At 40.3% G+C, this 23,018-nt stretch overlaps 1 protein-coding gene across 1 annotated transcript in view; it reads left to right on the top strand.

The window, feature by feature from the left end:
- The window catches only part of LOC145391339 (cytochrome P450 2L1-like), an 80,041-nt gene extending 61,431 nt beyond the window's left edge, over positions 1-18,610 (top strand). Inside the window, exons 9-12 of the mRNA XM_080265939.1 lie at positions 997-1,177; positions 9,189-9,306; positions 9,405-9,549; positions 18,426-18,610. Coding sequence (XP_080122065.1) covers positions 997-1,177; positions 9,189-9,306; positions 9,405-9,549; positions 18,426-18,610 — 629 coding nt within the window. The remainder of the gene's footprint in view (positions 1-996; positions 1,178-9,188; positions 9,307-9,404; positions 9,550-18,425) is intronic.
- Positions 18,611-23,018: the final 4,408 nt, after the last annotated feature.

The following is a 23,018-nucleotide window of genomic DNA, read 5'->3' as shown; positions in this document are numbered from 1 at the left end:
AAATTCCGGACTCACAGCCATGGAGGGGATAAGTTAGCGTAAAATGGGAATCCCTCACGAATGCTGAGCTGTAACAAGAGATTAAACGAATGTTGTAGTACACTTAACAATCATGAAGAAGTGCTGCAGTTATATATGCAAGTAGTGTAGTATTAAAATGGTTTATATACAACGGAAGAGGTAAACAAAGTGTAAGAAGTTAAATAAAATTCTTAGGAAGAGGTGTTAAGGAGCCTCCTTAACTGACAGGAATGCTTGCATGAATCTGACAAAAAGAAAACAAAATCTATCCGAAGCTGAAGAAAATCGACTGAAGTAGCAAGAAGACAGTCTAAAAGGGGAAGACCGGACTCGGGGAAATAATAATAATAATAATAATAATAATAATAATAAAGAACCTGGATATATATCCTCAGAGGTGGATTTGAAGGTGAGGATCAGTGATACTGATTTCGTAGATAATTAAAATTCTAAGCAAAAAGAAAAGAAAAAGAAGGCAGTTCATATTTTAGAGACGGGTTTAAAAGTAATGATTGATGATTTCATTGGTTCTTTCGAGACAGTAAAAAAAATAAATAAATAAAGACTACGCTTATATTTCCGAAAAAGATTTGGCGATGATCAGAGACTTGCACTGGTCCTTCTCGAATTGGTAAAAAAGAAGGGGATTTTTACTTTTATACATGGATTTCAAGACGGAACTGTATTTATTCTTACTCGTCCCTTCGAGGCAGTAAAAAGCCCAAAAGAGTATGTTTGTACCCCACAGACTAATTAGGCTAGATAGTGATGTGTGACATTTATCATCAAAAATTCGAAAAGATTATGATTATTTTTTCAGGGAAAAATTTGAAAGTGTTGACCAGGGACTTGCATTGGTCTTTTTGAGACAGTAAATAAAAATGTCGGTTTATATTTCAGAGAATAATTTGAAAGCAATAATCTCTGACTTACCTTTACACTTAAAAGTTGAAAAGAATATATTTATTTTTTCAGAGAAGGACTTGACTCAGATGATGATCGAATTATTTACGGCCGGCGTTGACACCACGGCGTCAACCTTGCGCTGGGCGATTAAGCACCTGGCCAAGTACCCGGAGGTGCAGACCAGATTACAGCGGGACATCGACGCCGTGGTTCCTAAGGGCGGCTTCCTCTATTACCACGAGAGGAGCAAGTGCGGATGAAAGTTTTGCTCTGTCTGTCTGTCTGTCTGTCTCTCTTTGTGTGCTTATGTTTTTGTTTTTTTGTCTCCCTTTATTTGTTTATCTCCTTAACTTTGTGTCTATGCCTTGTTCTTTTGTCTGCCTCTGCATTTATTTACTAAACACCGATCTTTCTTACTGTTTTGTCTGTCTCTCTGTCTGTGGAGTAGACTGTAGCAGCAGTCGAACAGGGCAGTACTCCCGAGGTTGATGGCAAGCTGGTGATAGGGAGAGCTGGAGCTCCCGTTTCACCAGCCCTCAGGACTTGATCCTGACCATCTCCCTTTTCTGAACATTTTCAGTGCATTCATTTACACAGAGAGTAGGCCAGCATGCTTTCATAATACCTCTACCTTCAACTGTCTACACCACACTACATGCACATAACATATCACACCTTCTATTCACATCTTTAGTAATGGCCGCTGCAATCTTACTGTCAAATGAGGTGGTACCTCGGATTGCCACCACCGGCAGGGTAGGGCTGGAGGCACAGGGTCCTCCCGGTCGCCATCAAGCGACTGTGCCGGCAGCGACTGTTGCTATTTCCGGGAATGCTCGTCGGCAAGAGGTGACGGTGCGGCCTTATTCTTTACCAACATCCGCGGCCTTACCACAAATTTAAACTCAGTTCATTTTTTCCTTCAGTCCATATCCCCTTTGGCCCTTTTCCTCACAGAACCACAAATCTCACCCTCTACCGATATATCTCCATTTAGTTTTCCCGGTTACCATCTCCTTACAAACTTTCGTAACAAGGGCGGCACCTGTTGTTATATCAAATCCTAATATGCAGTTGACACTATTTTAAACTTCACTTCATCCAGTTTTGATTACTCATTATATAAATTAAATTGCCAAAACATTACCAAATATATCTGTGTAGTTTATCGTTCCCCCAATGCTTCTTCGGAACCCAGTGTATTTGATTCCATATCCACTCAGTTGAGTAACCTTGACCTTGCCCTTGGCAATGAAATTACCATTTTGGGTGATTTTAACATACACAATGTTGAATGGTTATTGCATTCTGCCCAGACTGACGACGCTGGTCTAGAGTGCCAGCTGTTTGCGGAATCGTTTAATCTCACCCAGTTTGTAAAGCAACCAACCAGAATACCTGATAATCCTGACCATAATGCCCATCTCTTGGATTTATTCTTGACAAATAATCCAGATCAATACAGGATAGAGGTACTGTCACCACTTGGATCCTCTGACCACAATCTCATCAAAGCCTCAGTAGTTAACCCGCCTACACCTTCCCATTCTGAACCTGTCAGGGTGACCCGATGGCACTTTGACAGGGCAGACTGGGATGGATTTAGAAATTATCTTGCTGATGTTCCATGGCAGTCTTTCTTCTCTAGTGATCCCAATTCTACCCAGTCCCACATTTGCGACTTAATACTAGCTGGTATGGATTTATTCATACCAAGTCAACAGTTCACTAAAAGATCAAACTCTCCAAAATGGTTTGATGGCAATTGTGCCAGAGCAACAGCCCAAAAGTCATTAGCATATAACTCTTACTTAAAATCAAAAACATCTGAATCACTCTCCCAATTTAACATTGCAAGAAATCATGTAAAAGCTGTATTAAATCTATCTAAATCAAACTTTCTTCAAAAGCAAGCATCAAAACTACTTAACAACCTTAATGACAATAGAATATTCTGGTCAACTCTTAATTCTTTCAATAATAACTTTAACAAGTCATCTCCCATTCCCCCACTAAAATCTTCAGATGGCAATAGTACAAATGACCCACGTGGGAAAGCAGATATCTTTGCTAGTACCTTTGCCAGAAATTTTACCATAGATGATACCAGCCAGAATGTCTCAATTCTGGAACTTGACTCTCCCGAAATTGCCCCACTTAAAATACAGGCAAGATACGTAAAATCCATCCTAGACAATTTACCTCCAGGCCCAGATGGAATTCCGCCAATTGTTTTGAAAAAGTGTTCCCCTGAACTTGCCTTTGTCCTAGCTAAATTATTCAGACTATGCATACGTACTTCTTTATTCCCAAATTCATGGAAAGAAGCCAATATCCACCCAGTTCCGAAGAAAGGGAGTTCGTCTGACCCCTCCAATTTCAGACCAATAGCTGTCACATCTTCTCTTGGTAAGGTATTTGAAACTTTAATTAATAAGCATATTGTTAAACATCTTGAATCCAACAACTTAATTAGTGATAGACAATACGGTTTTCGCCACGAAAGATCCACCATTGACATACTCAATCTCTTAACTCATACCATCCATCAATCAATTGATCTCTTTGGAGAAACTCATGCAGTAGCTCTTGATATCTCTAAAGCTTTCAACAGAGTATGGCACCGTTCCCTGCTGTCCAAACTCCATTGCTATGGACTAACGTCTTTTGTTCCTTTGATTTCTTCTTATCTTAGTGACAGGAAAATAAGAGTAAAAGTAGATGATGTATATTCGAATTTCCACTCAATTAACGCCGGTGTGCCGCAGGGATCAGTTCTGACACCAACCCTATTTCTGGTTCATATTAATGATCTCTTATCTGTCACTCACAATCCCATTCATTCATATGCAGATGACTCAACACTACATAGTTCATTCACACTCAGACATCCATTTACAAAGTCTAATATCTCTACCTCTCAACTCAATACAACCATCTCCATAAATCAAGATCTATCTACAATCAGTGAATGGGGACAAAACAACCTTGTTTCTTTTAATGCTAGTAAAACTAAATATATACAGTTTACTAATAGACAGATATTGCCAGATTCGTACATTACCTTCAGTGCTACTAATATTCCCATCTCCAAAAGTATTGAAATTCTTGGTGTCTCACTTAACAGTGCCCTCAGCTGGACCTCTCATGTCAGATCACTTGCTAAAACCGCCTCAAAGAAACTTAGATTATTGTACAGAGTCCGTAACTTCTTCGCCGATGAGCAGTTGGCTATAATTTGTAAGAGTCATGTGTGCTCTCAGCTTGAATATTGCTCACCCTTGTGGAATGGTTGTGGAGAGGTTGCATTAAGACAACTAGACAAAATTCAGAATAAAGCTGTTAGAATCATTAACAACCCTGCCATTACATATAAACTACCTCCCCTGCAAGTAAGAAGGAATGTTGCCTCCCTTGCATTAATTGACAGATATTTTTTTTGGCAAATGCTCAGACGAAGTTGTGTCCATGGTGCCACCTCTCCATGCCTTCCCTCGTGCTACACGGGCATCTCGTAGCGCTCATGACTGGAATGTCACTCAGCCATATTGCAGAACTACTGCCTATCAGAATTCTTTCATTCCCCGAACTGCATCTCTCTGGAACTCGCTTCCCCAGAGTTGTTTTCCTCCAAATTTCAACCCACAACTGTTCAAGTCTAACTGTTACAGATATTTTATGAACAGAGGACACCAGTAATCTGGTGTATGAATTATTTTTTTTTACCCATTTGTTTTTCCTTCCTCCGTCCTGTTATTTATAAAAAAAAAAAAAAATTACCTTAACTCTCTGCTCTCCTTTCTGCCTCTCAGTATGTCTGCAGTAGACCACAAATTTTATTGGCGTTAGAGGAGGTATGCGATCTCAGGGAGCCTTCTCGTTCTTTATTACGATGATAATGATGATGATAATGATGTGGATGATGAAAGTGATGATGATGAAGGTGGTGATCACAATGATGACAATGAGGTAAATCTTGCACACACACACACACACACACACACACACACACACACACACACACAGTACCAGGTTAGACTAAATGATTGTTCATTATAAAAAGGAAAAAAATAATAAGTTTCAACAAGACTTGTAAAAACAGGAAATAGAACCAAGACGAAAGAATACGCTGAGTCATCTCTGAGGTTTGTTTAGACTACAACAAGACGGAGATTGTAAGTATATGCTTTGCACTTTAAGTATTGCAAAATGGATACATACTTCAGTAAAACAAATTTGGAAAAGAAAAGGGATAAAGGTAAAAAGCAAAATGATGATTTCTACCAAGAACTGGTTGAAGTAGAGACCCACAATAGACTGGTTGAACGTGTAAACAAACTAGAAATGGCTTTCAAAAATGAAATTGATGAAATAAAGAAGCAGTTGCACTTGCAAAAGGAAGAAATAGAAAAACTAGGAAGGGAGGCCAATAAGAAAGACACAACCATCAGTGAACTAACCTTGGAATTGAGTACACTTAGGAAGAAAATGAGTGAAATGGCAAGTACAGTAGTCAATCACGAGAGTGTTATGGAAGAGTTCAAAAATGACACAGAGACAATTAGGCAAGTTAGCAGTCTTATTGACCTGAGCAGTGATATTGAGGAGAAGATAACACAAGTAAATGAAGCTGCGCAAAGCTACAAAAATGATGTAGAAACCACGTATGCTGAAATGGTGAAAGTAAAGAAAGACTTAGAAACAAGGGTGGAGGAAAAAAGCATTAAAAAGGAGGTAAAAAAAATAATCCAAAACAATCCAAAGTTAGGAAGAGATTCAGTAGAGATAAACAAATCAATAGTAATCACTGGTATAGAAGAGGATGAAGTTAAAAACAAGATCACAAGAGACAAAAAGGAGATGACAAATGTAATGAGCTTACTGAAAGAAGTATCAGAGGAAATCTGTAGTAAAGATATAGAGGAACACAAAAGGTTAGGGAAATACGAGAAAAGCAAGACAAGACCTCTAAAGGTGACTTTCCAGAGTGTAAACACTGTGGAAGAGATACTAAAAAATGCAAAGAATCTTAAGGAAAAAGAGGAGTTCAAAAATGTATGGATAAAAAGATGCCTAACACAAGAGGAACTGGAATTACTGAAAGAGAAAAGGGAGGAAGCAAAAACAAAAAATGAGGGAAGATCAGAAGAGGAGAAGAAATTTTTTTTTACAAAGTAATAGGATTGCAGGTACGAAAGTGGTACACAAACAGGATGGAAGAAAAAGGAGGAAGGTAGTAGAACCATGTCAAGACAAGTATATAAACAAGATGATAAAGTTGATGTACTCAAATGTGGATGGAATGGTATCTAAATTACTAGAGATGAATGATTATGTCAGAGAAAATGAACCACAAATAATATGCCTAACTGAAACAAAATTAATACTAAGGATATCAAATGACATATTAAACTTAGAGGAATACAATATATGGAGAAGAGACAGATATTTTAAAAAAGGAGGAGGAATTATAATATTAACTAAGAAAAATCTAAAAGTCAAGGAAATAAAACTAAATATACCATCACAAGTAGAACTGATTGCAGTAGAGATCGACACATCTGAAAGTAAAGTAATTGTAGCCAATTTGTACATTCCACCCAGATCAAACACATGGGAAAGAGACGAATATGAGGACCTGGCAGAGAGTACAATTCAGAGTGTAAGATCATTGCTACATAAAATGGAAGAGAAATCGGAAAGAATTATACTAACTGGGGACTTCAATACAAATATAAATTGGAATACTCTAGATGTAAATAGCCAAGAAAGCTGTTGGGATCAAAAGCTCCTGGATCTCGTACAAGAGTTTTTCTTAACGCAACATGTGAGGGAAACCACCAGAAAAAAAGGACGATGTACCTTCAGTGCTAGATGTAATATTTACAAGGCAGGAAAATGATATTGACAGTTTAATATATCACCCTCCATTCGGCAAAAGCGATCATGCAGTACTAAATTATAACTTCAGGATAGCATATGACATAGTAAACAGCAATGATAGTTACAAAAAGAGCCTAAACTATAAAAAGGGAAATTATCAAGACCTAAAGAAGTATTTCTTAGAAGTTGATTGGGAAAATGAGCTTAGAGGACAAGATTTAAATGCTGTATATAAAAAATTTTGTGAATTTTATGAAATAGGAGTCCAGAAGTACATCCCACAGCACAAAGAAGCAGATAAGAAAATACAGAAATGGTTCAATACAGAATGTAAAAAATCAAAAGAAAGAAGAGATTTGTTGTGGAATAGATACAGAAGACACAATAGTGAAAGGGCGTATAATAATTACAAACAGGCAAGAAACGACTATACAAGAATAAGGAGGGAAGCCCAAAAACAGTTTGAGGAGGATATAATAAATAAAAGTAGTGATCAACCAAAGCTGTTTTACAGCTATATCAGAAGCAAAACTAATGTAAAAGATCAAATTCAATCCATTACGGACGAGGGAATCACTTATACACAAGAGAAAGATATTTGTGAAGCACTAAATAAGAATTTCTAATTAGTTTTTACAAAAGAAAAAAATTTTGAGAGGGAGTATGTGGAACACGCATGTCCACACATACTACCAGATATACAAATAGTAGAAAAAGTAATACATGAGGAGTTAAGTATATTAGACAGAGGAAAAGCAAGTGGTCCTGATGAAATTTCATGTTGAGTATTACGAGAATGTGCAAAGGAGTTATGTAAACCATTATTTTTAATTTTCAAGAAATCCTTGAGTCAAGGTAAACTACCTGATATTTGGAAAAAAGCAAATATTGTCCCCTTATTCAAGAAAGGAAATAGACAAAATCCACTTAACTACCGACCAGTATCAATGACCAGTGTTGTAAGCAAGGTATTAGAAAAACTTATAAGAAAAGCCTGGGTAAATCATCTAGAAGAACACAGTATGATAACAGAAAGACAGTTTGGTTTCAGAAAAGGAAAATCATGTGTTACTAATCTGTTGAGCTACTGTGACAGAGTAACAAACACAATACAGGAAAGGGAAGGATGGGTGGACAGTATCTATTTAGATTTCAAGAAAGCTTTTGACACAGTACCACACCAAAGACTTTTATGGAAACTGTACCATCAAGGAGGAATTCGAGGCAAACTGATTTGTTGGATGCAAGACTTTCTCATAAAAAGAGAAATGAGGACAGTACTAAGAGGAAACTACTCATCATGGAAAGAAGTGACTAGTGGAGTACCACAGAGTTCAGTGCTGGCACCAATCATGTTTTTAGTGTATATAAATGATATAGACAGTAACACTGGAAATGAAAACTATCAAAATATGTTTGCAGATGATGCAAAAATACAAAGGAGAATTACTAACACAGACTCTTGTAAAGAGCTACAAGAAGAATTAAATAAACTTCATGAATGGAGTAGTACATGGCAAATGGAATTCAATGTGGACAAGTGTCATGTAATCAAGTTTGGTAAAAGTGGAAAAATACCTGATTGGGATTATAAGCTAGGAAATAAAATCCTATACACATCAGAAAGAGAGAAAGACCTAGGTGTGATTATCAATAACAGACTATCTCCGGCTGACCACATCAGTGAGAAGGTTCGAAACATGTATACACTGCTTGCAAATATGAGAATAGCATTCACATACATAAATGAAGACAAGCTAAGAAGGATAATAACATCATTCATTAGACCAACCCTGAAATATGCATCAGTAGTCTGGAGTCCTCATCTCAAAAAGCACATAGACAAGATTGAAAAAGGTCAAAGGGCCGCTACATGATGGATACCAAGCTTAAGGGACCTAAGCTACGAAGAAAGACTAAATAAATTGAATCTACCAACACTACAGGAGAGAAGGAAAAGAGGTGACATGATAATGCTATATAAATGCATATCAGGAAAGGAGAAAATATATATAAATGATTACTTAACATATGGAGAAGCATCAGCAAGAGGACACTGCAAAAAACTGCATAAGAAGAGAGGTGATAAAGACGTAAGGAAATTCAGTTTCCCAAACAGAGCAATTGATCAATGGAATGCACTCCCGAATGAAATAGTGTGTGCCAAAAAAATTCACAAATTTAAGGATATGTACGATAAATATGGTTTAAGACACGGGACAGTACGAGCTTGACTCATTCCTGTAAAGATACAATTAGGTAAGAACAATTAGGTAAGAACACACACACACACACACACACACACACACACACACACACACACACACACACACATTCTCTCCCTCACTCTTTCTCTGTATCTCTTGTCCCTCCCCCAGGCTTCCCTACCTGGAGGCCTTCATCCACGAGGTCCACCGCTGCGTTTCCCTTGCTCCAATGGCCGTCGCACACACCGCCTCTCAGGACACACAGATCGAGGGCTACACCATCCCCAAGGTTAGTGTTCCTCCCCAACCCCTCTCTCTCTCTCTCTCTTTATACCTATGTACCTATCCACCTACCTATCTATCTACCTAATTTACCCATTTCCTCAGGGCACAGTGGTAATTCCCCACCTAGAGTGCTGCCACAAGGACCCTAAGTACTGGGAGCGGCCACACCACTTCCACCCCGACCACTTCATCAACCCAGACGGATCTTTCAATGCCAAGAAAGAAGGATTAGCCCCTTTTTCTATTGGTACGTACAATAGAAGCTAATGTTATGCTGTAAATTGGTAGGGGCACAGTATATGTTCGTTATGTGATGTGAGGTACAATATGTCTTCGTCACGCGATGGCAAGGACAACATTTCCTCGTTACACGATGATAGGTACAACATTTCCACGTTATGCTGTCTTAGGTAAAATGTTTACACCTTATGCAATAGTAGGTACAATATAACCCCTTCTACGGTGGAAGGTACAATGACTCCTCGTTATGATTTGTAGGTACAATAATTCCTCGTTATGCGATGGTAGGTACACTATATCCCCTTTATCCGATTGTAGGTACCGTTAAGAAGCGAGATTTGTCTGTTAGGCAGCCGAGATTTTTGTTGAGGATTCCTGATGTTTACGGCGGCTAGTTCCAGTACGAGTCAGTTGGCAGTTTGCATGTTGTTTGTGAGTGTAGTTATTTTGTAAGCTATACATTAATTTTTGTGCCCCTTCATTATAATGTTTATGTGATTACTTGTTAATTATGTAATTTATTTTAAGTGTATGCTAAATAATTTACAGTGTTATGCAATGTAAGAAAACTCTGGCATGTTTTGATGTCTCCGAGTTGGTAACTGTGCTATCTCTTTTATGGAATACACAAGAACTGTTGTTCTCATAGATTATAGATCACTCTCAAACAATGCAACCTTATATTAGGATGGATAAGAGACTGTTTCAGGTTCAATCGGTTATGGTTCAGTTTGAGTGTAATGCATTGTCATTGCAGTGTCAGTGAAGATTGTATATTTTTGGTACTTGTGAAAACAGTGGCAAACGGTGACGTATTATTGAAGTTTGTATATCGTTGGTACTTGAGAAAACTATGAAATGTTGTCAAGCATTAGGTGTAATTAGAATTAGTAAAGTGTGTATAGCTCCACTGTTTGTGAGAATAGTGAAGTGAAGTTGGAAAGCATCAAGTGTAGCCATTTGGAACAGTGGTTCCCAAACTTTTTCTGGTCATTACTCAGTTTTCATACATGATCCTTGTCCATGGCCCCCCTTCCCCAACCATAACCCATGACTACAGTGACTGTCTACACTACAGTCCTACACTCATCATGTCCATATAAAAATCACTCTAGCAAATCCTGTAATTTTATTGATTCCATTTGTTATTTTCTCTTTGGTTAAGTATTAATAAAGAAATGTGTATTTTGTCTTGGCTGAATCTTATATAATTATTGAAATGGTACTTAAGGAATAATAAAATGCACATTAAAAAAATCCATACTTAGAGTAATTAAAAATTGCATTATTGCGAAAAGCTGATTCAGCAATAAAAAAATATTCACTGGCAGCAAGGCATTGCACAAACCTGTACTGAACCTGTGTAAGTTCTCTCCACTGACTACCTACACGCTAAACTCCTTCGGTTTATGTTATGGCCCCCTTCATTCTGATATATGGCCCCCAGGGGGGCCATGGCCCCCAGTTTGGGAACCACTGATTTGGAAAATAAAGACAGTGAACTTTAAGAAGCTAGCATTTATTTACAATGCCTCAGCTGATCATCTGTGCTGTACAACTGAAGGCTGACCATAGGAAGAACAACTCACTGGGCAACGTCCTTCCTGTACTGAACGACTGTTGTTGGAACCTGTGGCAGTGTCAGACAGGGATGTAACACTGGTGCAAGGAGTGTGGATTAAGTGCTGCAGTGAGTCTAACCTTCAATATGGAGCAAGGAGGCGTTCAGACAAGATCCCGAGCTGGGAAGGAAGATAAGGTGTCATTGGTTGCAATCGTGAAGCTATTGGAAGCACGAAGTGTCCAGCTACAGGCACTGATTAAAGGAAATAAAGGACTCAAAGAACTATTACAGGCACGAACCCTGCTACTGAAGACACACAGGATACTTGACAGGAGTAGACTATAGCACCAGTTGAGCAGGGCAGTACTCCCAAGGTGGATGGAAAGCTGATGACAGGGAGAGCTGGAGCTCATGTTTCTTCAGCCCTCGGGACTAGTTCCTGACCATCTCCTTTTGCTGACCTTTTTGAGTGTCTCAGCAGCACAGAGAGTCGGCCAACATGCTCTCCAATACAAGTTTCTCAAACTATCAACACCAAACTACATGCACAGTACACACTACACTTCCTTTTCCAAAAAAAAAAAAAAAAAAAAAAAAAATCATTGCTTTGCAAAACAGCCTCGGAGTCCCCACGGGGGAGGGACCATTAATGCCCCCGCTGTCCGTCCCTCTCCCAGTGACGACTCGAGCTGCCACCACTGCCTGACTCACTTTTTCTTCACTTCTGCAACATTTGCAGCCTTTCCTCCATCTTTCGCTCTGTTGAGCACCACCTCTCCTCCTCTAAACCTCACCTTCTTCTCCCAACTGAGACTCAGCTGTATGAGGAAACTGACAGCAAACCCTTTTCTGAATCGTCCTACTTTCTCTATACTCATTTCAAAGCCAAAGGTGGCTCTTGTGTATATATATGCAACGACTAATCTTGCTCTCGTGTTCCTGAACTCGAATCTTCTGAATTCTCTGCACTCAGGCCTGGGCATTCCTGGCATTCTCTGACTAAATATATCTGCGCTGCTTACTGATCCCCTAATTCTACTATCAAAAATTCTTTTACTATCTTACTTCTACAATGGAACACATTCTATCCATTTCTCCTTTCTCTGAAATCTCCATTCTAGGAGATTTCAATGTTCACCACCACCTTTGGATCTCCTCTCCTTTCACTGATCCACCTGGTGAACAAGGCTACATCTTTTCTTTCCTTAACGACCTAGAGCTGCTTGTACAACAACCTACCCATATCCCTGACAGCCTTGGAGAGAGCTCCAACATACTTGACCTCTTCCTTACAACTAATCATTCTTCTTACACTGTAAATCTTTTCTCTCCATTGGGCTCCTCCAATCAGAGCCTCATTACCTTCACCTGTCCTGTCGCTCCTGTATGGCCTGTGCATCCTCCAAAGAAACATCATCAGTGACAGTTTGGAGCTGCGGATTGGGAGGCCCTCAGGAAGTACTTCTTTGATTTTCCCTGGAATGATTATTGCTTCCATGGCCGGGAGCCATTTGAGTGTGTCTTGTGCATTACGGAGGTTATTCTCTCGGGCATGGAAGCATATGTTTCTTTCTCATATCCTTTGACTAATGCAAGAAAGCCTTTGTTCACGCTAGTTCTAATGCTATCCGCAACAAGGAGAGGGCCTATAAAAGGTACCGGAGCCAACCAACCTCTGAATCACATCTTTTTCACGTTTCTGCCCGGAACCATGCTAAGTCTGTTCTTCGCTCTGCTAAAAATGATTCATCCATACTAAATGCTCTCAGCTCTCCAACTCGAATTCTTCCCGCTCCTTCTGGCACCTTGCCAGAAACCTTTCTAACAACTTTACATCATCATCCTTCCCTTTTCTCTTCTACTCTGATGGTTCTGTAGGTATTTCTTCTACTGATAAAGCAGATCTCTTTGCTCAGACTTTCTCCTCCAATTCCACCTTAGACAATTCCGATGCTGTTCCTTCATCTCTTCCCCCCTCTGACTTGCTCATGACTGACATTAAAACTTCTTCAGCTGATGTACTTTCTGCCATCATTGGCCTCAATACTAACAAGGCATATGGGCCTGATGGAATCCCTCCTGTTGTTCTCAAGAACTGTGTTTCTGTGCTTACACCCTGCCTAGACAAACTCTTTGTCTGTCAACTTATACCTTTCCTTCTTGCTGGAAGTTTCCTCTTACTCAGCCAGTCCCAAAGAAGGGTGACCATTCCCAACCCTCTAACAATCATCCAAGTGCTTTAATATCCTGTATCTGAAAAGGTTTCTAGTTAATTCTTAATAGAAAAAATTTAAAGCATCTTTCCTATCACAACCTTCTTTCTGATCGTCAGTATGGGTTCCGTCAGGAACGCTCCACTGGCGATCTTCTCACCTATCTTTCAGACTCCTGGTCATCCTCCTTTCGGGACTTTGGCGAAAGGTTTGCCATTGCACTTGACATCTCAATGGCTTTCGATCGAGTCTGACAAATCGTTAATTTCCAAACTGCCCTCTTATGGTTTCTATCCTTCTATCTGTGCCTTCATCTATAGCTTCCCTTCTGGTCGTTCTATAGCCACTGTTGTAGACTGCCATCGTTCTTCTCCTTGATCTATCAACAGTGGTGTTCCCCAGGGCTCTATCCTATCACCAACTCTATTCCTTTCATTCATCAATGACCTAAGCTGTACATCTAATCCTATCCACTCATATGCTGATGACTCCATCCTTCGCCTTTCCATTCGGTTCCTGCAACGTCCATCTCAGCAGTTACTTCACCAAACATGGGATGAGGCTATGGCACACCTAATGTCTGACTTGGCTCGTATCTCTGACTGAGGTAAAAATAATCTTGTTGTTTTTAATGCATCAATGACTCTGTTCTAACCCACTAATGTTTAATAATATTCAGCTTAATCCTGCATCATCCTTGAACATGCTTGGGTTTTAATTCATGTGGGACTTATCTTGGAAAGATCATATTACATCTCTTGCAAAATCTGCTTCCAAGAGATTAGATATGATAAGCCGACTCCGTTTCTTCCTTACCCCTGCACAATTGTGAACACTATACACGGGTTTTACCCACCCCTGTATGGAGTACAACTCTCATATGTGGGGAGGCTTCCCACAAACAGCTCTTCTCAATAGGGTGGAGTCAAAGGCTTTTACCTAATTAAGTCTCCTCCTCTTACTGGCTTCCTTCAACCTCTGTCTTTTCACCGCACTGCTGCGTCTTTATCTCCTTTTTATCGCTACTTCAATGGTTTCTGCTCCTCTGAAGTGTCTGCTTGCATTCCTCCACCTCTACGATGGCCATGTAACACCCGTCTACCAGCAAACTCTCATCCCTTCTCTGTCCAACTCTCTAATGCAAGAGTTAATAGTTACTCCCAGTCCTTCATTTATGCAACAGGTCATCTCTGGAAGTGTCTTCCTCTGTCTGTATTTCCTGCTAGCTATGATCTTCAGTCTTCCAAAAACAATGTGTCCAGGCATCTCGAAACGATCGGATCATGCATCTGGCTCTCACTTGTATTTTGCTTTTCTCTTGGAAGGAACAGTTATTGCGGGCTCGTGGCCATTGGATCCTTCTGCCTACCATTAAAAAAAAAAGAAAAAAAAAAAAGAGGCATAATGTGAATAACAAAAAGAACGATACCAGCAACTTCAAGAGGCATCAGAGGAACAACAGAGGGAAATGCAACTGAGGATGGAAGGACAACTAGATGCATTCATAGGGGAAATGAAGGAAGAACAGCAACAGCTTAAGGAGGAAGTAGATGCCAAGCTAGAGCAGCAGAAGCATGAGGTAAGGAATAATGTGATGGAGTGTAAACAGCATGTCAATGACTAGTTGACGACAATCAGTGAGGAAATAGTGATGGAGTGCAAACAGCATGTGTACAACCAGCTGAAGATTAGTAAGGGAATAGTGATGGAGTGCAGACAGCATGTAGATAGCCAGTTGAAGCATGTAGTCGACCATGTGAATATAATTAGTGAGTAAATTTAGGCTGTAGAGAAACATTGCACTGCCGAGTCTTAGGTTGGTGTACAGGAAGTGTATGAAAGGAATGGACAGTGAATGGTGAATCTTGACGGATGCCAGACATCTAAAGGTAGCATTACAGGGTTGAATAATCAGAATGCAAAAATTTTAAGTCGTGGACTTAATTATGATGCCCCAGTTTTTAGGCCTCAAACAAGTGAAGTACATGGCTATAATAGGGGTCCAGTTAAAAAGAAACCTCAGGAATTTGATGGTAGAGTATCTCGGGAAGCTTACCGTGCATTGTTTGAGTTACTTGTGGATTAGAATGGTTGGGATGATAAAAAGAAGGCTGCAGAAGACCCACCACTGAAGAAGTGCAAGAGAACCTTGATGAATAGTGTGCGAGAAGACAGAAGAACAGACGGCAAGGAGTGTAGTAGGAATGGGAATCATAGGAAGAAATGACAGGGCCAGCATCAGATGAAGACCTGAAGAGGATGCAGATTTACAACCAGTGCTAGAGTGGCTGCAGCAGAATAGAGTGACCATCTTGGGAAGAAGTTTCCAGGTTAAGCCCTGTGACCAAGAATTACTGTAGTCAGTGGGACCTTCTTCGTTTGAGCAACAGGCCACTGGAGCATCAGTCAGAGACACCCGATGGCCTCAGCAAGTATTGGCAACTGGTGGTTCCAAAGAAGATGAGGTTCGAGATCTTGGATGAGTCCCATAACCATATCACTAGTGGGCACCTGGGAGTGAAGAAAACTCTATGCTGGGTGCAATAGAGGTTCTACTGGATTAGCATGCATCAGGATGTTGAAGAGTGGTGTCAGGCCCTGATGTGTTTTGTGCCGAGAAGGGACCCAAGAAACGTGGGTGCGCCCCTTTCCAGCTGTACCAAGTGGGTGCGCTGATGGAAAGAGTCGTGGTGGACATTGATGGACCTTTGCCACTCACTGAAAGAGGAAACCATTATATTATGTGTCGCCATGGACTACTTCACAAAGTGGCCAGAAGCCTATGCTATCCCTGATCAAGAGGCTGTGACTGTTGCTCAGGTGTTGGTTGATCAGTTTTTCTGTCATTTTGGGATGTCACAAGAGCTACATGCAGACCAGGGTAGAAGCTTCGACTCTGCTGTGTTCCGTGAGTGGTGCAAGTTACTGGGGATCAAGAAGACGAGGACGACACCCCTAAGGCCATAGTCAGTTGGGATTGTGGAGAAATTCAACTGGACCCTGGGACAAGAACTGGTCAAGTACTGTGTTGATGGACAAACAGAATGGGACCAGAAATTACTTGAACTGCTGACGGCATATTGGTCTACATCCCGTGAGTCTAGGCTACCGGCTACACCCCTGCAAAACTGATGTTGGGCCATGAGTTATGCTTATCTGTTGACTTGTTAATGGGAAGACAACCTAGTGAAGAGCTGCCTACAGACACCTCTGGCTATGTGAAGCACCTTCAGGAAAGGCTAGCTTAGGTACATCATCAAGTGCAAGGAGCCCTTAAGTTTTCAAGAGAGGTGATGAAGTGCAAGTATGATGCCCAGGCAAGTAAGGTGAGCTTCAAGGATGGTGTCCAAGTTTGGTTATATAATCCTCAGCGAAAGAAGGGACAGTCACCGAAGCTGCAGGGCCCATGGGATGGGCCTTACAATGTGTTGGACCGCCTATCAGAGATAACATATCGAATTCGGGGAGGCAGGAAGTCTCGCCCAAAGGTGGTACACGCAAACCGTCTGTGGCAGTACCATGGGCGAGGACATATCAGCTGGGACGTCTCCGAGGAATCGTGCTCTCCCACAGTCAAAGATGTCGAGGAGGACGAAGGAGTTGAAGTGCAAGAGGATGGTTACAGTTCCCCAAGAGAAGAAGCGAATTAAGAAGAGGACCAAGACCTTCCTGCAGGAGTGGACTGTGTGCAGGAGCAAGGACATTATCAGAAGTGGTATAGAAGAAGATCTGATAAGTTGAAGGATTATTTTGCGTATAGTCAGATGTTCCATTAATTTTAAGGTTTGTGTTAGTATACAATATACTGTGTAGTTTTGTCGGGATGACAAAGAACAAGAGAAGGGGTACTGTTATGAAGCAAGATTTGTCAGTTAGGTAGCCGAGCTTTTTCTCGACGTTTTCTTTTGTTTACAGTAGCTAGTTCCGATACGAGTCAGTTGCCACTTTGCCTGCTGTTTGTGAGCGTAGTTATTTTGTAAGATATGCATTAATTTTTGTGCTCTTTTTCTTTATAATACTTATGTGATTACTTGTTAATTATACAATTTAATTTAGGTTTGTATGCTAAGTACTTTACAGTGTAAATTAATGTAAGAAAACTGTGGCATATTTTGATGTCTCCGAGTTGGTAACTGTGCTATCTCTTTATGGAATACACCAGAACTGTTATTTTCGTAGAATGTAGATCATTCTCGAACAATGCAAGCTTATAAAAGGATGGATAAGAGACTATTTCAGGTTCAGTAGGTTTTGGTTCAGTTTGAGTGTAGTGCAGTGTCAGTGCACAGTCAGTGAAGATTGTATATTTTTGGTACTTGTGAAAACTGTGGCAAACAGTGAAGTCATATTGAAGTTTGTATATCATTGGTACTTGAGAAAACTGTGAAATGTTGTCAAGCATTAAGTGTAATTGCAATGAGTAAAGTGAGTATAGCTCCAGTGCTTGTAAGAATAGTGAAGTGAAGTTGGAAAGAATTAAGTGTAACCGTTTGGAAATTAAAGACAGTGAACTTTAAGAGCTCAGCATTATTTTATTTACAATGCCTCAGCTGATCTTGTGTACTGTACACATGAAGACTGACCATAGGTAGAACAACTCACTGGGCAACGTCCTTCCTGTACTGAACGACTGCTGTTGGAGCCTTTGGCAGTATGGGATAGGGACGCAACAGTACAGTATTTTCCGATTATGCGATGGTAGGTAAAATATTTCCCCTTTATGCAATTATAGGTACAATATTTCCCCGTTATGCAATGGAAGGTACAATATTACCCTGTTATATGATGGTAGGTACATTAGTTCCTCGTTATATGTCTTTTTACTTGTGAGGGGGTCAGTGTAGGGTATATTTCTCCCTCCACTTCTATTTTAAATCTTTTCGAAGGGATACTTTTCCTTCTGCCTTTCAGCCTCTGCTTCCATAACTTTGCATAAAAAAAAAAAAATCCAAACTTTACCTCTCGACACCCTACAAGTAATCGATATTGAAATTCCCTTCATGTATACTACTTACAGGGAATACTTTCTTTTAATATCTGTTAGGATTTGACTCCATAGCTCAGCATAGAAGAAAAAAAATATATAATACACCTCCACACCATCAGGTCGACGGTCGTGTCCTGGTGAGAGTCTGGCCAGGGTGGAAGTGTTTGTGTTCCTGACGGTGCTCCTGCAGAACTTCTCTTTCGCACCACCACCAGGACTTGAACTCACCATGGACAAGGACCCTGAAGTTCTCGTCATCAACGCACCCAAGCCCTACAGGGTCATCATCACTGAGAGGGTGTGATGATGAAGTGAAAGTGAGAGGAGGGAATCGTGACGTGAAACAGAAGAGTGATGGAGAGGGAATGATGAAGAGAATGTGAGACGGTGGACGGGTAAAGAATTGGTGAAGTGAAACAAAGAGACGGAGTGATGGACAGGGAGTGATGAAGAGAATATGAGATGATCTAGGGATAAAGAGGGAACGGTGTAGTGAAATAGAGAGGAGTGTGAGGAAGACTGTCTCATCCATCACTTCCTTGGACATAACAACCGGAAGGAAAAAATAAGAAATGCAGCATGATAGATGGAAAGAAGCAAGGAGACTGTTATTCAGAATTATAGAAGATAGATAGATAGACAGATGGACAGATAGAGAGATACATAGAAAGACAAATAGATAGACAGACAGATAGGTAATTACACACGTCAGAAAACTGGCTCCTGGGATACACTGCTACGTAATTCACACCACTCAAAAGATTCTTCAGTTATTATTACTCCCTGTTTGGCATTAACTAACAAGTGACTTATTCATGAACAAAGTATTTCCCATATACCACGATCTTTTACTATATGCATTAATGAGGAGTTTATCAAGGGTTTCCTGGACATCTAAATATACTGCAGAATGTTGGTAGTGTTACAAAGGAATAAAAATATCTTATTTCAAACATTATTATTTTCAACATCTTTTTTAAAAACTGAAGTCAACTGAACAATATTATATGATTTTTTTTTTTTTTCACCGCCTTGTAGTTTCAATTACTTGATTTTTTTTTTCTTTTTTTTCCTTCCAATTTTAAACTCATGAACTTTGTTCCTTCGTCATCTTTTCCTGCCATTATCATTATTACTATTATTATTATTATTATTATTAGTAGTAGTAGTAGTAGTAGTAGTAGTAGTAGTAGTAGTAGTAGTAGTATATTTTTTTGGAGGGGGGATTTCTCGGATCATCGATAATTTTATAGTAGTAGTAGCAGTAGTAGTAAAAGTAATAGTATTAGTAGTGGTGGTGGTAACAGTAGCAGTGGTAGTAGCAGTAGTAGTTACAACCACAGGCTCATCTGGACGTGAACCCGGTGGACTGCAGGCTCAAGTCCCCCTTCTCCTGCAGTCAACCATCCACCTTTCGGGGGATAAGGAGGGAGGTGAGGGATGCTCAACCAGGCAGTTATATCGGTGCCACCACGTGAAGGCGTCCCTCTCCAGCACCGGGATGAAATGATATACAAACTTTATCCAATAGTCTGATGGGCAGGGGAGTGGACTTAGAGAATGAATCACCCTTACTTGTTCAGAGAGATAGATAGATAGAGAGAGTCGGTGGAGAGTAAGGGAGGGAGAAAGATAATGAGGGAGGAGGGGGTAGCAAATGCATTAATGGCAAGGTCTATAAGTTGCTTAAGTGTTTACGGAAGTGCAGTGGTGGGGATGGTGACGGTGATGCTGTTGTCAGGGCTGTTGCTGTTGCTGTTGCTGCTGTACTTCGCTCTCAGGCGTCCACCCGGGATGCCCCTTGGTAAGTACTGAGGCTGAAGGGAGGACAGACTGACGGCGGTGTTCTAGAGGTAATACAAATGTCCGTGGAAATAGTAGCTTCTCTCTCTCTCTCTCTCTCTCTCTCTCTCTCTCTCTCTCTCTCTCTCTCTCTCTCTCTCTCTCTCTCTCCTTTGCCTGTTACACCTTCATATCCTCTTGCATGTATGTCACTGCTACACACAATATCAATATCACATCGCTGTCCCGTAACTAACATACGAAACAATAATACGATACAGTAACCCAAACATATCGCTAAGGAAGACATGATTCAAAGCCTCTTATATGCCACCCAGAACCACATTATTACGTGAAAACACACACACACACACACACACACACACACACACACACACACACACACACACACACACACACACACACACACACACACACACACACACACACACACACACACACACACACACACACACACACACACACACAGAACTGGGTCTCTCACTCATTAATGTTTCCAGCAGTGAGACCTGAACATGTTCTCTTGCCTCTGTGTGTTGTGCATGGAGCGGTGGTGGATATATTAGTGGCTGTAGTGGAGTGCTGGTTACATATAGGCTTCACTAAATCCCTCACTGATGAAGAGGGACACCTTCATGTGGTGACGCAGATATAAGTGGGCGGCTCCTTTGACTGGTTATATAAAAAAAAGCAACGCTACGCTATTGCAACACTCCATCTGAACAAGCACATACCCCCACCTCCCTGCGAACCTAACAAAGTGCATAACACAGCCCTCCCCACCCCACCCTCTGTATAACACAGAGGAATTAACACTTAAAAATTTCAGTAGTGTATCCATGGTAATAAACAGCCATTTTTTTTTTTTTTTTTTTATGATCACCCCTAAGATTTCTTATGCAGATCGCGTTGAAATCTATGAAATTTTGCCATTCTATTATTAAAAAAAAAGAAAATAGAAAAGAAACTACTTAGCATTCTACCTATGAAAAGGTACCAGTTCACAGTAAGACACATAACTATGTGAACTTTAATGATTCTATAGTGAATACTTTCTGAGTTCTGGCACGGAAATGAATATCTCAAGGCCATCCTATTTTTGTTTATCCCAGTGATTACAATACCCCCTCTGATTTTGTCAAGTGGAGAGTAAAACACTGAAAAATACGTTATCGGACTACATGTTTTTTATGTTACTCTTTCTATTCCATGGATATTCTCGCTGGTGGGAGAGTGTCAGCCAAAATTTTCCTTGCCCTATGCTGGCGAAGTACGATTGGGGGAAACTAGAATCTGCTGAAAAAATGGTACATGTGAAAGTCTAAGTGTTGCTATGGCTGTGTGTGCTTTAATCTATATATGCCGCTGGTAGAACTCGAAGTGAGAGAACATGACAAGCTTTGGAAGGGCACACTGTAGTAGGCTTACATTCATCTGGCAGAACTAGGCCACTTCAACAATATGAATAAATTGAGGAATGATGAAATTTATTAAGCCTTTGTAGGGATGGGAATGACTCTTCTTGGTCACTAGTTCTATTAGCTCTCCAATCTGACTACCTTTGGCCATCAACCAAGGTGAAAGGGGTTAAAGTAAACGCGCTATACCGACACCCACATGTCCTCCACAGCCAGAATGCAGGGACGGATTTGGGGCTGGGGTGGGAGGGCGGGGTTCTCCTTTTTTCGGCAGACCAATGATTACTTATATTGGAAACAATGTTGTTTCACTTGATATATGATATATTTTCCATAAGTGTCATAGCAATCATTTTAATAAAAATAGTGATTTAATACAATCTAAGGATTTCGGTAGTGAATTACACAGATTTCAAACTTGTATTTCCGCCAGAAATGACCTCCCCTCTTCCATTTTCCAAAGTGCCAGCTCCAGCACTGGAATGAAAGCACACGCACAATGAGACGAGTACCCTACCAATCACACCACCGAAGCTTCTAATGAAGGAAATAAGGAGATACCGTGAAAAGAAAAGTCTACATGGAAAGAAAAAGCATCTTATAGAGGTGAACAGTGGTTCCTAAATTAGCTAATGTTAATATGTTTTCATAATGCAGACAGTTCTGAATAACTGTTTACTGTATTTCACATCTTGTATAAGCTTCACAGTTTATGATGTGTTGATATTATCAGGCATACATATAAACATTATGTGACTGGAGAACATTTTCGTCCGCTATTTTAAAAAGCCAGGACTTGATGTGTAAAGATATATATGTATATATATATATATATATATATATATATATATATATATATATATATATATATATATATATATATATATATATATATATATATATATATATATATATATATATTAGTACAGTAGAGTGAAGAATTACTGTACCGTGGAGCAGCATCTTCCTCCCACAACTGTTGTCCAGTAGCTCAATCAATACATCATGATCCCAGCTTACACACATACATAGACTACATACTCGTACATATATACACACGTGGATTTGGACTTACTGTATACACCTTCTGGAATACACATGTCGCGTTGGTAGTAGGATCTGTGCGTGCGTGCGTGTGTGTGTGTGTGTGTGTGTGTGTGTGTGTGTGTGTGTGTGTGTGTCTGTGTGTGTCTGTGTGTGTGTGTGTGTGTGTGTGTGTGACCCAGCCCATCACCATAGTCAGCCACCACCGCAGTGACCCTTCTTAGCTAACTTTTTGCCCCGGCCGCCCCCAACTTTCCCAGGTGAAACTTTCCCTGGGTAGGCGTCCACCAGAATTATTATGCCCTGAAGCACTGGGTTCTGGGCGTATTTTTGGTTCATGTTAAAGCCGGTTAAGAAGCATTATAAAGGACAAAGTCAGCCAGGGGTTGGGCAAAAGCTAATCAAGCTGAAGAGTGTATGAGCAAAGTTTTCAAAGAACTGGGAAGG

Source organism: Coenobita brevimanus, chromosome 18 (assembly GCF_032717465.1).
Source record: "Coenobita brevimanus isolate Jiangsu-jjx chromosome 18, ASM3271746v2, whole genome shotgun sequence".
Classification (NCBI taxonomy): domain Eukaryota; kingdom Metazoa; phylum Arthropoda; class Malacostraca; order Decapoda; family Coenobitidae; genus Coenobita; species Coenobita brevimanus.
The sequence above is the reverse complement of the archived record's forward strand: the minus strand, read 5'-3'. Positions and strand labels throughout refer to the sequence as shown.